This window comes from Ambystoma mexicanum, chromosome 11 (assembly GCF_040938575.1).
Source record: "Ambystoma mexicanum isolate Mex_15411 chromosome 11, UKY_AmexF1_1, whole genome shotgun sequence".
In the NCBI taxonomy this organism is placed as follows: Eukaryota; Metazoa; Chordata; class Amphibia; order Caudata; family Ambystomatidae; genus Ambystoma; species Ambystoma mexicanum.
Genome location: NC_090934.1, coordinates 99,449,311 through 99,466,583, shown reverse-complemented (window position 1 = coordinate 99,466,583; position 17,273 = coordinate 99,449,311). Strand labels below are relative to the sequence as shown.

The following is a 17,273-nucleotide window of genomic DNA, read 5'->3' as shown; positions in this document are numbered from 1 at the left end:
CTCAACATACTGACTCGGCAATGTGCCGCTGCAGCGTGGTTCTGGATTCCTATTGGACAAAGCGTTCCCACGGTTGAAGATCTTGGGTTCCGAGTTGGGTGATAGAGACCCTGGTCCTGTATGCACAGCCCTAAGGGTCACCATTCTCTCGACTCGAAGCCAGTGTGGGGATTTTAGTGCAGGGTTGAGGTGGTCTTGTTTCTTTAGGTGTAGCCCCAGTCTGTCGTGTTTTGTTATAAAGGGGTTTGTTAACACAATCGTTCTAGCAGACAGACATGCAGGATTTCCTTGAGTAGATGGCAGGCACTGGAACTGCATTCCTTTGACACCTGAAAGATAGGAGCCAATGAGGCATAATTAACAGCCCCAGAGTTTGGGCCTTTGCAACAGGTTGTATCGGTCCATACTTGAATTGCAGGTCAGGGGCAAAGACCAAGATGCATAACGAGGACAAGGGAGCATAACACCTGTTAATGCTCCCATGGCTTTAATGCCATTATATTTGTTGAGAAGCTGTGCGATTGCCATTTCTCAACTGCAAAAAACTACAAACCAAAATGGCCACCAAGGACAGGGGGAGAAAGGAACATTTAGTCCCATCTCTCTTTCCATGGCAGCCATTGCCGTGGAGATGAAGACTAGGAACAGAGAGTGTTCCAGGACCGGCAAGATACGTTGTGGCCACAGGTAAGTGGGGCCATGGTTGGGGTGGGTAGAAGAGGTGGTCATTGAGGGGGAGAGTGGAGGTGGGTGCAGGGCACTAAGGGATTACATCCACAGCAGGAAGTTGGCGGCCTCCTGCTTCTGAAGAGGCTCAGATTGTGGGCAATAACATGAGGCATAGCCCGCCTTTCGAGCTTCCTAATTGGCCATGAGGCACCCTAAAACCGCACAGCCAGGTGCTAATGAAAGATAAATCCCACATTTCCTGATATTGGCAGGCCGCCTATTGGGTCTGGATGAACGAAAGGAGGCTGGTTTAGACTTGCAACACATATACAAGAACTTCAGTTTCAGGCACTGGTTGCAGTCTGTCATTTAGTCTTTCATTTTCACCAGGTAAGATGTCATATTTTTTTAAACCGATTTGTCCAACCAAATCGTGATTTGTGAGCCATTGGCATATATTTGGAATGGAAATATAACTGTATAAATCCATACTGCTATCGCTAAGCCTTGAGGGATCCCAGATAATGGGGCGGGGAATCCATTTGACCGATCTTCACTTGCCTCAAGGAGTCTTGTGGAAAGGATGCTACCCATATGGGCCTGAGTTTGGGGCTCGTCCCTCCCACTGCACAGCGTAGACCGTATAGGAAGACAGGGTTGACGGTATCGTAGGCAGCAGTGGTTGACGGTATCGTCGGCTGCAGGCAAGTTGAGGCTAAAAAACGCCACAGGCTGATTGTTGCCCAAGTCCTTCAAAGCATCTTAAAGTTGATCCTAAATGGTTTTCAACTGAACCCAAATAAACCCGATCTGATTTTTTTTGGGGCCCAAATATTTATTAAAAGAACTTGGCCATTCTCCGATGTGCCATTGTTTTTTTGGTCTCCCTACTACCTTTGCTAATAAGGTAAAGAATCTGGGCGTGTTCTAGGAGTCGGATTTGGGTCCAACTTCCCAAGTCCATGAAACAGCGCAGTCACTTTCATCTACTTCGATGGGTTCTGGCGGTTGATGGCATGGTCAATTTTCGCCTTGACTATGCCAATGCTTTAAATTCGGGCATGCCTGCTTTCCTCTTCAATTGGTCACAAGCAGTTCAGAATGTGGCTATACGTCTCGTCTTCAAACTGCCAAAATGTTCCTCGGTTTCTGATTTTAGGCAACACTGGCACTACTTGCCTGTCAATCAAAGAACCACCTTCAAGGTCATCTGCCTCATTCTTAATGTGTCCTTGAGCTGCCTCGGCCATCGTTCTCTCACAAGTTACAATTGTATCATTTAGGGAGGTGGTCCTTGTGCTATCATGATAATAACTAGTTATTGTTCCAGTATACTCGCTGCAAAGCTGGAGGTGACCAGTGGTTCTCAGTGTTTGGCCCCCGCCTGCGGAATTCACTGCTTTCAGAGCTCAATCCTTACTATTTATTTATTTGCATTTTTAAAGCGCTCACACAGCCCACAGCCATTGAGGTGCTGTTACAGGAATTGTTTGTTTTTTAGTTGCGTAATTGTTTTTTTTGTCTTAGTTGCATATTTATAACGCGCTTAAATACCCAGAGGTTTCTAAGCGCAGACCTAGGGATCGAACCTATGTTGCTTCGTGCTGTCTTGCTTCCAAGGCGAACACGTTGCCGCTGAGCTATCCTCCAGGGACTTACTGGCTTTCTGAAGGGTTTGAAACCTTCTTCGTACGATCCTTTCTCCTCCTAGTCTTTCTTGTGTTGTGGAGCTACTCGTTCCATCTGCGGCTAGGTGCAGTTCGTTCTGCTCTTAACGGCCCATGTTATGTGTGTTACAAACCTTTCTCTGTGCTGGCTCCTTCTTTGTGTAATGCCCTCCCTCTTCACATGCAGGCCATCCATGTACTAGCCATCTTTCGTAAACAGCTTAAAACACTGTTGTTTCAATATCGACTGCTGCCTTATCCTCGCAGGATCTAGCGCCTTGATGCCATCAGGTCTTTGTTGTGCTTTACAAATCCATATACAATACAATCCATTCACAAAATACAAATATAGAAAGCCTTTTGCGTTTCTTCTCTTACATTAGCACCCAGCATGGGGGAGCCAGCCAATCAACTACCCCTAATGCCAGGTGTGAACAGGCAGTGAAAGGCCACCTTTGGCGGGACTAGATGGCCCCCACACAGTGGGCTCCATTGCCTGCCACAGCCTGTCGTCACCAGCCCCTCCTGCAGTCCTCTCTCATTCACCCCATACCCACCCCTTCTCCCCGCACCTGCCTGTGCTGCCCTGCTGGCACACGGCTTCAGGACAGTCTTCCTCCTTCAAGATGGCTCCATAGGCAGCAACAAGGAACTCTCTCCCCCGCGCTCCTGCTGCATTTCCATGGTAACCAACTTTGTTTTGGCAAACCGTCATCACCTTTTGTTTGTCATCATGCTATTAGCACCCCCCACAGTATGCTGGAGTTCTAAAGCCGTTAACACTTGCGTTCTCGGGCACTGTGCCCATTAATGGCCCACAGCCCTCGCAGAGGCCTTCCTACTTGGGCCGGCGGGCAGTTATTGGCCAGGCCCGCCCACGAGAGTGGCGGTTTATGCTACAGCGTCAGGAATGACCAAAAGAGAACATATCTCGACAGCAAGGAGACAGTCTAACTGGCTCTCCACTATCGAACAAAATTAGACTACAAACTGCCTCACTAACATTTAAGTGCCTTAATAACGCAGCACCTCGCGGATCTATGTGATTATTGCGACGGCTGAAAATGCAGACTTTTTTTTAACCCTACACACCACATGTAGATGCGGGGGGAGACCTCCCGCAGCCCTACCCATATTAATATTATATTCTATACCCCCCACATATATATGTGGCGTAAGTGGGGGTTAAAAAATAAAAGTCGGCATTTTCGGCCGTCGCAATTGTCAGGTCGACATTTTGGTACGATTCCCACCTCGCTACTTGACAGAGAGGTTCAATAGAAGACTTACGTTCCGACCTACCAGAGCGGCCTACAACAACTGCCTGACAGTCCCCTCCTTCAAAATGATGACAATCGATGGCAATAGCTTTCCTGTCAAAGCTGCCCAACTTTGGAACTCCCTCCCACCCATCCTTAGGATGGACCAAACCTACGCCGATTTCAGACTAAATATCACCAACTGGTTTAAAGTTAATGATCTTTAACCCCAGACCCGCTAATCCTGTACACCTTTATCTTCATGGAAATCACCTAGCTAAAATGCACTGTTTGTAGCTATAATTGTACACAATTTGTATTCCATCTGCTGCATCTCCCCCAGACTTTGCATTTGGTATCCTACATCCTGTATCACATGCTTGTGGTGACCCCTATTGTAACCCACATTGTACTTTTATGTTGTATCTGTGTAATCCTGTAAACTACGCTATATTTTGTATCGCACCTTGTAACTATGTAAGCTGAAAACGTCCTTGTCCTCGCTCCCTGATACCCTCGGGTCTGGAGCGCGCGACAAATAAATAAACAAACAAACAAACATTCAAAGAGTGGGTTCTGAATCCATGATGGGCCTCCCTCCTGATTGGTGGTCATGGAAATGGGATTTGGCCTCTGTCTATCTCTAGTATCCATTCTAATATGTTGGCTTCAAAGGTATGTCCCAAACAGGGTGGTAGTTTCCTAGCTCAGAAATGTAATCTTTAGGTGTGTTATGAAGGGGGGCGCAGGGGCCTTTTGTGACTATTTTTTTATAGTTTAGGCACTATATCTAATTTCACGAAAATGTTTCAAGTGTGTGTGTCTATTCTGTCATTAAAGAAGATTGCAAGATAAAAGCAAAGCAGTCATGTGTGAACTTGTGGGGTTTTTTTTAAATAAAATAACAACAGGCTATGCCAATTACATAGTCATCAGTCGATTTTCTCTTCCTAAACTACACTCAGAGCAGCAACAACAGAACCAGAAAGAGGACAGGAGGAAGTCACTCATCCTTTGCATTCAGCGGGAAGAAGGGTGCAACTTACCCCTGGCGAGTGGTTGAGGTTAGTGGGCGGCCGCTTCCCTGGCATCTTGGGTCTGTCAGACGTAGGGTGGCTCAGCTTGGCAGACGAGACGGCCAGGGCATCAAACTGACTGGCATCTGGGAAACAGACACAGCAATGAACTTCAGTGTGACAACATGATCTAACTCAGCATTACTCTTCTACCCCACAGTCACAGGCCCTTCTAAACTTGCAGGGCTCTCGTGATTGTCTAGTGGGACAAAGGCCATAGAATGAACACTGTTGCCAAAAAAATCTGTCTGGAGAGTGCTAAAAAAGTGGAGAAAAAAACTGATAATTGTTTTTACTATTCGATTGACCAGTAGCATTGCCGCTGTCACAGAGGCATTCTGGGATGCGTAAACATGCAGGCCAACATTAGCCATTCCATTCGGGAGATGCTAGTTCAGTCCTGGTTTTAACTTTGTATTTTCTGACTTATAGTCCTGGAGTTCCTCGTTGTAAATCCAGGACTACAAATCGTAGAATGCAAAGTTAAAACCAGGACTGGAATGAAATGGATGCACAAATGATGAGCGTATAAAAAGGAGATTAAGTGAAGGTCAGGAAGAGAGTGGGGGTGCTTCTGCTTCACTGCATGGGGGCTGCGTTCCATCTTCTACCTCTTCACTAAATGTCTGCAATATGTACCACAAAATACAAAAGGTGCTTTGTGGGTCTATTGTCATGCTAGTGCGTCATTTTAATTTATAATGTGCACGGGAGGCAACAGAGTTTGACAAGACCTTACAACTCTAAATGTATTCCCCCATTAACCCCTCAAATAAAACGCACGCTTCCTCTGAGCCCCTGACACCACTGCAGCAAATGGAACGTTCTAGAGACTGAGGTCAAAGTGGGTGGGAACTAAAGGGTACGACGTTCCCTTACTCTTTGAGGAAATCAGTGACCATTCCCCTACTTTATTAAACCCAGAAAACCGTTCCAGGAAAGTAGTGAAGGGACACGTTTTTTTAAATGCATTTGGTAACCATTTCCTTAATGGGGATTTGAACCTGGGTCGTGCAGGTAGCACTACAGTGGCACACCAGGCTGAGCTTTCTTGCAGGTGCTGGGCTGCCGTCGTTCCATTTGATAGACTGCCTGGGACATAACGCTCATTGCCAAGCAGTCACAAAGCCATGTTCTCTGCACTGATATGTGGCTTCTGCAATTAGTCATGGATTGCTGCAGACTCAGTGCCTGCAGAGGTAATGGGCAGGGGGGTGTGGCTATAACCCTAGACGCGTCCCTTAAGGGGTGGGAATGGTGGGTGGTTGCAAGGGGCATGCTGTGGGGGTCAATGCCCAACTCATGCTTGTTATTTAAATGCTGCATTTCCTTTCTTTGTGTTCTAGTCAGTCTTAAAAGTACTGCTGGAAACACAGCAGCGTGGGGTGCGGAGGGGAAAAGGAAGGTGTGGTGTTTGCATTGTGTAGGGTGAGTATGGGTCGATAAGGTGTGTTGGGGTGGCTGGTGCGGGAGTAGAAGGGGGTGAGGCAGGGGAACATAGTTCCACTACTTTTTTTTACAATTCGACCACTGTCTAGCGAAGAGCAGAGGGTGGGTCACACTGGCTCCCCACGCCACTGGGCCCGATTCTCTCACACTGCCCAGTGCTAGCTCAATCAACCCTGATGCAGGGAAAGGCTACGTGCATAGCAATTAAAAGAAGTGGGCGTGTACCCCAATTTTCATACTTTTGCTGCTAACCTCACCCATATTTGTTCCATCTTTGTCTTTGGTGGTTCAGTGATAGATTCTAAGCCTTTTTTTTAAAAAAAATATTCCGGGCTGGGGTGATCACTATTTCCAGTTTGACAACATTTTCACATTTGTGTAAAATAATACTTGGCTACAGGTTTGAAGGGGTGACTGTGTACACAGTTTTGAGGTGCTGTGGATATATCCATTTAGGGGTATTCGACCTGTGGGTATCCAGATGGTCCAGACTCCAACTCCAATGGTCTCCTACTCAATGCTTTAAGTGGGCCAGGGCCAGACGGGGCTGAGCCCCGGCAGTCTCCAGAAAAGGTTCCCGACACGGGGCCCTGCCGGGGCCCTCCCCCTGTCTAGCCCCAGCCATGCTGACACCTGAGGCAGCCCGTGTAGCAGCTGCACGGTTACACGAGCTGCCTGCAGGTGTCTCCACTTCGGATTAGGCAACGCCTTTTCTTTTTTTCTATACCGAAGTGCAGACACCTGCAGGCAGCTCTTGTAACTGTGCAGTGCGTTCCGCCTGATGGGTCTGTACTCTGAAACAGGAGGAGGGGTGGACTGCTGCCCAGCCCTCCTTTTGTTTCTGAGTAAATAGCCATCATCCAGCATGAATCCCCTGGGCACCTCATGCTGGCTGATGGCTATTTACTCGGAAACAGAAGGAGAGATGGGCAGTCCAGCCCTCCTCCTGTTCCATAGTACAGACCCATCAGCAACAGGCAGTCCTTTCATTCAAGGAGCTCGTGGTTAAAGCGTTGCACCACAGGGCTCCTTGAATGAAAAGGCTGCCTGCTGGGGCACACTGGTGTCACACCTTTGGTGCGCCCAGCCCCTTCTTTTGTTTAAAAGGAGGGGCTGGGCGCATCAAAGGTAATAATGCGGGTGCGCCCTAGCTCTGCTTCTTTTAGCAGCCCCCACCCTTTAGGTAAGGGGGGAGGGGTCTCGCGATAGAGGGCGTAGCCCAAGCACACTCGTACTTAGGCCACCCCCCTAACGAGAGCCCCCCCCACCCTCAATTTATAATCCCACTTAAATCACTGCTCCTACTGTTGACTATGCTGGGTAGGGCTGATGGGATTTGTAGTCCGAAACATCATCTGGGGAGCCACCGGTTTCAGTCCCTTACACTACACAATAGTCTGTTATTTCCATTTGACAGAGCCTTATGTCACACCCGCCTAACTTTTGTAAAGGTTTGAGCCTGCACATAACTCCTGACTCAACTCTTGTGGTGAACTGCAATTATGTGTGAAGGTTGTGGGACTTTGAGCGAAGGATGCGTGAACGAAACTTGACCTCAAGGTCACGCAGCCCAGCTCTGTGCTCAGACCAGACTATGCACCTTGAATCGCAACACTGGAAAACCGCTACGTTTACCGCTACACGTACTTGCATTCTACTCTTCAGCGATTTTTTAGATAGGAAGAAGTCTCTTTAGCATAAAACATGTTTTTTTTCCAGTTTAATTATTCCATTGGCTACTGATCGGGCATCCACCATCGGTATGGATCCCAGCGTCAATCAGGTACGATTACTTAGTGGGCTAATGCACCCGTTGCAGACATCCGTGCGCAACTTGCATATCAATAGGTCAAATTAAGTGGCTACCCCAAATGATTTAAGTGGCATGGAAAATGGGGGCGAGGGGTGGGGCAGTCCCTAGGAAGTGTCTGTCACGACCAAAGAATTGTGTGTGTTTAGGAACCTTAAAATACGTGTGGCTTACGTAGTTTAGGGAATGGTTCAAGAAAAGCGGTCACATTTTAATTTCTGGCATGAGAGGGCATAAAATCTGTTGTTTCAAAAGGTGTAATAAATATTATAAAATTAATCATCACTTTAAAAAACTGTGTTAAAATATAAAAACGAAATCAAATCAAAATACGTCAATGCAGTCCCTGAGTTACTGTAGAGGAAATCCATGATGTGTATGTATTTATTATTTTATTAAATTGATAATGACAAGACTTCAATCTGTAATGTGGTGAATAAATCAAACACGTGTCCTCTTGTGCAGGGGTCTGAAACCTTTGGCTCCACAGATGTTTTGGACTACAACTCCCATCACGCCACAGGTTGCAGACTCCTGCTCTATTGTATATGTTCCTTTCAGAGTATTTAAAAACAAAATGTTCAACTCAAAATGTCTCAAACTAATTATGTGATGGTAAGCAAGGGTGATAGTGACATCTACTGGGTAGGATCGGTATTGTCACTCATCTTTGAGTTTCCGACAAATCAGGGCAATCATGTCGGGGAGCTAGGCAGAGCACACTTGAGGACAATTTCCATACATTCCTGTAGCTGAAGCCCAGTCAGTTAGCCCCAGCCCACTTAAAGCCTTGGGTTGCCACTAGCTTTATGAAGTTGATAACAAAGAGTGCCATTGCGTTTGGTTGCAATTGCACCTTTTATCAGTGCCTAGAGGCAATTCAGTAGTTATAATATTTCATAATATTATGAAAATATATTTTTGGAACGAGGGTCCGATGCTTGTCGGGTCAGTTCAGCACTTCCACTCCACAACCTAGACTGGGGGAGGCATTTTGGGGTGTAGGCCCATTGTGTCAGCGGACACCAAAAAGCCTGTGGTCAGAATACTAGTCTGGGACACATTAAATTTGCTCACATCATAATGTTGCAGTGTGCATTCGATGTCCTTTAGAAAGAGCCCACTAGATGTTGGGGAGTAGGCTGCTTTAGTTCCTTAGCTGTGTGATCAGGATCAGACCCTGTCAAGGGGCAACGGGGGGGGGGGGGGTCCCCTCTCAACCTGGGATAAATGGTCCACGAGGCAGCACCATTGAGGAGGAGCGTCTCGGTCCAAGCTAGGACTCTTTCTTTATGTTACAGGTGGTTTCCCACAGTCATGGAGTTCAGAGCAGCTTTATGTAGCAACACAAGACCCAGAGACTACAGTGACCAGCATGCATTAGACCCCTGAGATACTTGGAATGGATTGTGGATCCTGGGATGGAGTACAATGTAAAGAAAAACTGGGACTACAAGCACCACAATGCACCTTGGGACATCAGACAAGATCCAGTCCGAAACAGACTGGGTACGGAAATGGAAATGGACTAGGCTTCCCCACTCAGGAGCTGAATGTGTAACCCAAGACCAAACCCCCTCCGCGCCCACCTCAGACTGGCTACAGGGGAGCAGCAGAACAAGAGCCAATGGGGAAAAATATAGCAGTAGGAGACTGCAAGGAACACTCCCAGAATCCCCTTTGCACAGTGAGTGACTTGGCTTGCGGGGAACAGAGGACAAGCGACCACAGTGATTGCATGGCTGGCTGGAAGAAAACAGAGACTGAAAAGGGGGTGGGACTAATGGCGCTTATGAAGACTTCCTGGGAAAATTCTAGCCCACAAGGGAGGAGACATGAAGAGTTGGGTTTAGTTTAGCTAGAGATTGGACCTGGGAAGCAGCTGATTTGGGTAGCCAATGGGAGCAGAGCCAATCTTCCAGACAGGGCAGGGAGGACTAAAAAAGCCAGCAGAGTCAGTCTGCAGTGAGGGGTGTTCGGGTGAGGTCAGAGAAGGGGAAACAAGGATCAAGAGACCAGAGAGGCGAGTGAAGCTAAGGTGTTGAGGATGAGAGAATGGTACCAATGTTGCCTGTTTGTATGTATTCAGAGGAGTGTGTTTGATAGAGAAGTAAGCACAGGAGAGTTGGGGCCGTGGCGGTGATAAGAAGCAAAAGAAGGGACAATGAGTTTAGTGAGCGGGTTACTATATCGCTAGATGTGGTTTGGAAAACGTTTAGTGAGCAGGGCACTATGTCGCTAGGTGCAGTTTAGTGAATGGTCATGAATTATTGGTTGTAGTTTAGTAAGAAGGACACTAGAACCCTGGGGCCAGTACAGTGAGCATGGCACTATGTTCCTGGAAGGTGAGCAGTGCACCAGAGCTCTGGAGGTGGTTCGAGGGGAGCAGAGACAAGAGTGGTGCTAGGACGACAGGTTTAGGAGTGAGGTGGAGAGTAGAGACACGAAAAGGTGGAAAAGTGGTAGGAGATGGAGGGTAGAAAGACAGAGAGATGGAGAGAGAGAGAGTCAGAGAGGAGGATCGAGAACAGAGACAGACCCAGGAAGAGGAAAGTGAGGAAAAGCTTCAGGGATGGTCATCCAGATGGAAGGTACAACAGGGCGAACAAAGTACGCCGTCTAGGTTACCTAGGAAGTCACGGAGGCCCCCCGTAGTGTATCCTGTGATTTTAACGCCAGCAAATACTTTGAAGTAGTTTACTTCAAAGTAATTAATTTGCATTTACTTCGATTTAAATAGATAGTTGTGGGTTAAGGGGTTGAAAGGGTGAAAGGGGGTGGGGAGGGGTTTGGGATACGGGTTGTAGTTAGGGGAGTCCCCAATGAAAAATCAAAGTAGAGATTTGAAGTGATTACTTCGAAGTAAAATACATCGAAGTAATTTGCAAAACAAAATTGAAATACTCCCCCTACTCCCCCCCCCCCCCCATAGAGCATGGGAGAGATTAGACAGAAGGGGCACCCTGGCTATAGCAAACCGATCTTGGAGCAAGTAGTTGTGGCATAGAGGGCCTGGGTTAGGGGGGTGGGATCCCCCTTCAAGGCTTAGGGAAATGGTAGATGTACCACCCCCTAGACTTTGTGCATATCTTTGGGAATAGAAGTTGATAGCCGATCTACATTGTGACATGACCTATTGAGAATCGTGCCACAGCTGTCTGCCCTCCAGCACTGGGTGGAAGCTGGATGCTGCCAAGTCCATGTCTTTTGAGTGTTACCTATGCCCACTCCTCCTGGGTCGTTTTCACTTTGTGCCCGCCTCTTTATGGCAAGAGAAAGACTTGCAGGTTATCCTTTCACTATGCCTCATCACCTACAAAGCAGTCACAAACAAAGCATCACTCTACTTGGCCAAGAAACTCAACATCTCTGGAGGCCAGGGCCCCGCCAGAAGCCACAGCATCGCCAAGCTGGAAACGGCGAACTGCGGCCGGGAAAAACAGGAAGTTGGCCTTTTCCTGCAATGCAGCTTGTCTCTGGAACACGTTACCAACACAGATAAGACTGGCCTCCTCCATACTACACTTCAGGAAGGACCAGAAGGCCTTACACCTCAAAGAAAATCTCAGCAACTTCCGATTGCTCCACTCAACCCTCTTTCCCCCTTCTCATGCTACCCCTAGCTGTCACGGCTCCTCTGCTATAGCCCCCCCCCACCCCCCAGCACCCTACGTATAACCCCCTGCCTGCATCTCTTATGAACAGCGCTCCGTTGGTTCCTAGGTAGGTTGGACCTTAATAAATCACACAGAGACATGCATATACTGTAACATACTGTTACCTATATCCAAGGGACACACACCGCAAGGACAAAACATTGATATGCCCAAGAGAACACAGTGTGTCATTTAGAAAACTATTACTGGAGATCAAATCTCCAAGTTGGACACAACAGGGCTTAAGGGATGAGCGGTTGACAATAGGTATGGACATTTTTAATAGCAAGTGAGACAATGATTTAAAAAATGTCAATACCGATTTTTTTTTTTAAAAAAAGAAAAAAAGAAGCAATTTTTAAACTTGGGTCTTCCGGTTACCTGTGTCCATTGTGTTCGCTTTCACCAGTTCTACTGGTTTCGCCGGAACATTTCCATCTGGTCTAAGAAAAGTTAGAATAAAATTATCAATATACTGATGAGCAACATTGTATCACTTCCTTGCAGCTTCTAGAGATGAAGATTGGGAAGTACATGACAATTTCACCATTGTAGAGCGCCCTCTATGGGGGACTGAGCAGCTTACTTCCTTCTTTCTGGGCACAGAGGTTTACAATGGCCCCTGCGCCTCTGCCCGCTTCACACACCCTTCAGAGGAAACGTATCCCTCTTTCAGCCTCACACACACACACACACACACACACACACACACACACCTGGGCACATTAACGCACACACACCCCCGCATGTGCAACTACTACCCTTTGGAAAGCTACTGGCTATTGACCTATTTAATCAAAATCACAAAAACGAAACTAATTTCAGGCAGCCCCAGAACAAAAGAATGTGGTTGCCTGAGTGGTATTTTAACTGCTATATACAAACACGTAATATACATGCCTATACCCAGTCGTCCATCCAACTGTTTATCTGTCTGTCTGTCCACCCATCCATCCATACATCCATCCACCGTTCGAGCTATCCATCAGTCAATCCATACATGCATCCGCCCCTCTGTATGTCCTTCCATGCATTTATCCACTCATTCACTTGACCCACCCACCCATCCAACTGCCATGTAGCCACCCATCACGCCATCCATGCATACATCCGTGTATCCATCCATCATCCATATTTCTGTCCATCCATTCACTCAAACCCTATCTACGTTAGCCACACATGTGAGTGCTTCTCTACCGAGGACAAACTCGTCTTAAACAGCCTGTTCTATTTCTCCTCTGGTAAGGAAGAGTGGGGTGAGCGTGATTGTAGACCCTCCTGAGTGGGCACAGAACAGGCTATCGAAGCTGTGTGTATCCTCAGCACAAGGGCTCGCACATCTGTTATGTTGTCTTATACTGCGCACCGTTACCACCAGTGCAGCGTGACGGGTTACTGAGGGGAGAGTGATAGGATAGGTCCAGAACCAGGAGAAACTGGCATCTGTGTTTGTATTTGAAAGGGCGAGGCCCACTGCCTGGGTTGTTTGTTGTACGTATTTGTTATGTTGGGTGTGTTTGTGTGTTTCATGTGTAATTTGGCCGGTAGTCTGATCGTGCGCACTGGCTTGTTGTTTCCGTTGGGAGAAGTTCCAGTGTCTGGGTTGTTTATTGTATGCAGGTGTTTGTTGTGTTGGGTGTGTGTTTGTGTGTAGTTTGGATGGTAGTTCAAGTTGTACACACTGGTTTGATGTATCCGAAGAGGTAAGGTCCAGTGCCTGGGATTGTTTGTTTTAATTTTATATATTTATTTATTTATTAAACATTTGTATGGAGCCTATTCATTAAAAAGTGTTTCCAGGTGCCACAAGACAAGGGGGACGGGGGACAGAGGATAAAATAACAATAACAGTCCTACTAGGCCTTGTGACATTCGAATCGTGCAAGAGCAGCAACAAGAAGTGCCAGGGAGATTGGAAATGGGAGAAGTGCAGGGTAGAGGGGTCCGAGGGGCTGGGCAAGTGCTAACCGAGGACTAGGAGGGCAGGTGCTCGGGTAAGAAAGGATGGGGGTCACCTACTGCAAAGGAGAGGGGTGGACCAGACTCAGTAGGAAGGGTGCCTGAGGGCGAGTGCTGGTAGGGGGAGAGGGTTGGTTGTTATATGCGGGTGTTACTTAGGTTGGTGTGTGTTTGTGTGTAGTTTGGCTAGCCCACAGGGCATGTATAGTGCTCAGGAGGTATGTTGGAGGGGAGCAGGAGCAGGGTGGTTAGTACACTGTGGCCTTTCTATCTAGAAAGTTATGTCTATCTGTCTGTCCATCCATTGTCAACCCATCTGTCTGGCAAACGTTGTGTACCAACTTCATGGGAGCAAACTCAGGGGTTGCTGCCATTGCCTGTCTTGTTCACTCATTTTCTACAATGGGGGTAATGGGTCCTCATTTATACCCTCATTTCAAATACAGAAAATGCAGATTGTGAACTTTTTGCCTCTAACTTTCACGAACCAACACTACTGGCCCTGGCACGGTTTTTAAAGTCTCTGGAGAGGGACCTATACGACAGCAATCATTTCAATATTCCACAAATGGATTTTAAGACTAATTAGAGTATGGAAAGTGAATTTGATAGCACACATTTTACTTATATGATGATTGTTATTACATTTTGAAGGTATTTTGTAGGTTAGTAGAATTGATGGAGGACCAATATGACAATTATGATGAATGTGAATGACATGCTATGTTTAAAATGGATGTATATAGGGCCCGATTTGTGGAATTATCTGCTCAGAAAATAGGGTACTTTCACGCGCAACTGCGTACAAATCCACCTTCATCGATTCATGGAATGGAATGTGTGGTACTTTTCCTGGACTTGTGTGGAGTTCACGTTGGCTCGGCATGTCGGTGTGAGCCGTCGAGGGCCGTGCGCGAGACTCCAAGCAGAGTGTGGGCGTAGCTTGCACAGAGGGCTCGGAAGGGGGCAGAATACCAATAACGCGGAAGAACTTGCGAAAAAGTAGACATTCCGAGGGATGGCCTGCAGGCAATCCCTCGCACACCCACAATTGCGCAGCACGAGACGTATTGATGGATTCGATCACGCAACGTCTCGGCTGTGAAATGGCCACGCAAATCCTTAATACGATCCGCCACCTGAAGGCATACGTAAGTACATTTGCATGTAGGATTTGCAGCGCACATGTGGGGTTTCATGTTGGATTTCGGGGATCTGATGCAATTTAGGGGTGTGCGTAAGCATTATAGCAGGGTTGAGGAATGTTGTATGGGGGTTTGCACGCACATTTCCCGAGCTTTTGCTGAGTTACGTTTTTTTATACGCATGTTGTCGGGTTTCCGGATACAGTCTTAGAGGACCCTGTGTTGGGTGCCTGAGTCACAGGCCTGCTTACGGGGGACCCCACATACTGTTTGAAGGATGCACAAAGGTAGATGTTCTGGCTGTTTATGCTTTGCATGAGCGCGCATTGGGGCTGTTCCGGGGTGTTCCGGAAGCGACTTGCAATTACGGTAACTTTGCACTGTAAATTCCATGAATACGCATGGCGTGCTTGTTTCTTTCTGTGCCCATGCTCGCGCAATGTCCTTCTTAGCGCACAGCTCTTGCGGGATTTCTGCGCACATTTGCATGAACTGGGCCCATAGTATGTCATTTATAAGAGTACTGTGAAACTTGTATTGTATGTCTTAATTGTTTGTAAGGTTTAAAAATAAAACGAATCACAATAACACATAAAAAAAAGAACCAGAACTACTCCAAGAGATGGGAACTCAATTTACACAAACACTCTTGTGTTGGGTCAGATGAACTTACTCCTTTATGTCAGTGTTGATAAATTACGCCTGATCTGTGCAACAAAGAGTAGCAAAGCGGTTTCAAATCTAATGAGCACTTTCAATGTAAGCAACTCATGATGACATCCGCCTGTAAAGGATGCCGACTGTACCATCTCCTCCATATCCTGGCACTGTGCCAAGAGTGACGTGGGTGGCAAAGAGTTTACTGATAGGTGGTCTGAGCCCCAACTATTGAGGGGGTTCTCATTTTACACCAGTGATGGCAGAAAATGAACTTAGTGCATAATGATAAATTAGGTCGATTCGCAAAATTGCGGAAATGAAGCTTGACACCTATACACTACTTCCTGTTTATATAATCAGCGATACATGCTACCACAGTTAGGGTGGTTCTCCTGCTCGGAAATATCTGCACAACTCTATCGTAGTCTTGGTTCAAAGGGTGCGAAAACGGCCATTGGCAGCAAGCTCCAAACATTTCAGATACCTACGACAAAATGTGCAGGAGGGGGCTGCAATTCCAGACACGCCCACTGTGCAAATGCAAAGTGGGGGTGTCTGGAGGACTAGAAATGAAGCACCAGCATTCTCCCACAACATTTTTTATTTTCTCATGTAGCGGACTCCCGTTCCTAACCTGGCATAAAAGTCAGATTTGGAAGCCAGCCAAATGTGTTGCAACAAATCATTTTCAGTTTGACACCACTTTCAATGAAACTCTATTTGAAATGTTTCATTTTTGTTTTTGTAAAGCAGCTTTCAGCCGTATTTGGAGGAGCAGCTACATGCCTCTGCAGGAAATCCCGCCCCCTACCTCCTACATGTTGGAGACCTGAGATTGTGCCATGTTTGACACCAGCATTTGTACCAATACCACAGCGAATATTCGAAATAAGGTATTCACTGAGAAAACCCTATCAAATGTATCCCCGAAGAGACAACAATCTGAAGGAGGAACTCTCTGAAGGAATATGAAAAGGAGCAGAGAGAGAAGTTAGTGACGTCACAAGAAACATGTGTGACGCCATGAGAATACTGGCTGAAGAGAATGCATGGATCTTACAGAAACTGATGACAAAGTTAAGAATCAAGTAAACTTTCGTATGCGAAAAGAAGTGCTGCAGAAAAACAACCATTCAATAATTGTACAGACGCTAAAATGCTAGTAGACCAAATCATCATAGAAGCTGGGCCATACATAGTAAATAGACTGCAGGCAAAGCCACCATTGTATAGGCGTTGGACATCGTTGTCATGAATTTTAGTAAGCCAGGACGCATGGAGAGGAAAGGCCGAGAATTGTGTTGCAGCAAGAATAAGCCGAGATCGTGGAAGCGCATGGTGAGGGTGTCTGGCCTGGAATCAAAACTGAAGCAGCCAAGGTCGGTTATCTATTCTTGAAAGCAGTGAACATGCGAAAGTTGAATCTTCCCTTATTAAGGTCCAAAGAAAGAACACAGAGAGTGGCAAGTTTTATTCATTTAAGACATTTAAATGCTGCAAAATTGACCAAATCGTGGTCTCCTGAAATAGAATTGAGCTTGGAGTACTAGAACAACAATAGTGAGTGCCTACACTCCCATAAATTCCTACAGACAAGGATACTGAGCAAGGCCAAGTTCAAAGATAATCTTCATGGCAGAAGGCATGGGTGATGAGATGTTGGTCTAATTGGGTTGGGAGGTAAAGTCAAGTCCACCTCCTGGCACCTGGGACTGAGCTTACGTGCTGCTAAGTGAACTGAATGTTCCAGACATGGCACGAGGGTGCCAACCAATTGTAGAGGGCCATATAACGAAGGGCCTTATAGTTTGAAGACCAATGGTAAACCGTGTACTTAATAGTGTTGAAGATGACATGTTTTAGAGGTAGGCATAAGTTGTCCACCTGACAGTGAGCAGCCAATCACAATCTTAGTCCCTATAG

The 17,273-nt window shown here is 46.7% G+C and overlaps 1 protein-coding gene across 5 annotated transcripts in view; it reads right to left on the bottom strand.

The window, feature by feature from the left end:
* Window positions 1-17,273, bottom strand: part of SH3D21 (SH3 domain containing 21) — a 208,521-nt gene that overhangs the window by 13,971 nt on the left and 177,277 nt on the right. For all 5 annotated transcript variants that reach the window (XM_069622626.1, XM_069622629.1, XM_069622628.1 and 2 more), the window contains 2 exons: window positions 11,968-12,029; window positions 4,642-4,757 (listed from right to left, as the gene is read on the bottom strand). In XM_069622626.1, coding sequence (XP_069478727.1) covers window positions 4,642-4,757; window positions 11,968-12,029 — 178 coding nt within the window. The remainder of the gene's footprint in view (window positions 1-4,641; window positions 4,758-11,967; window positions 12,030-17,273) is intronic.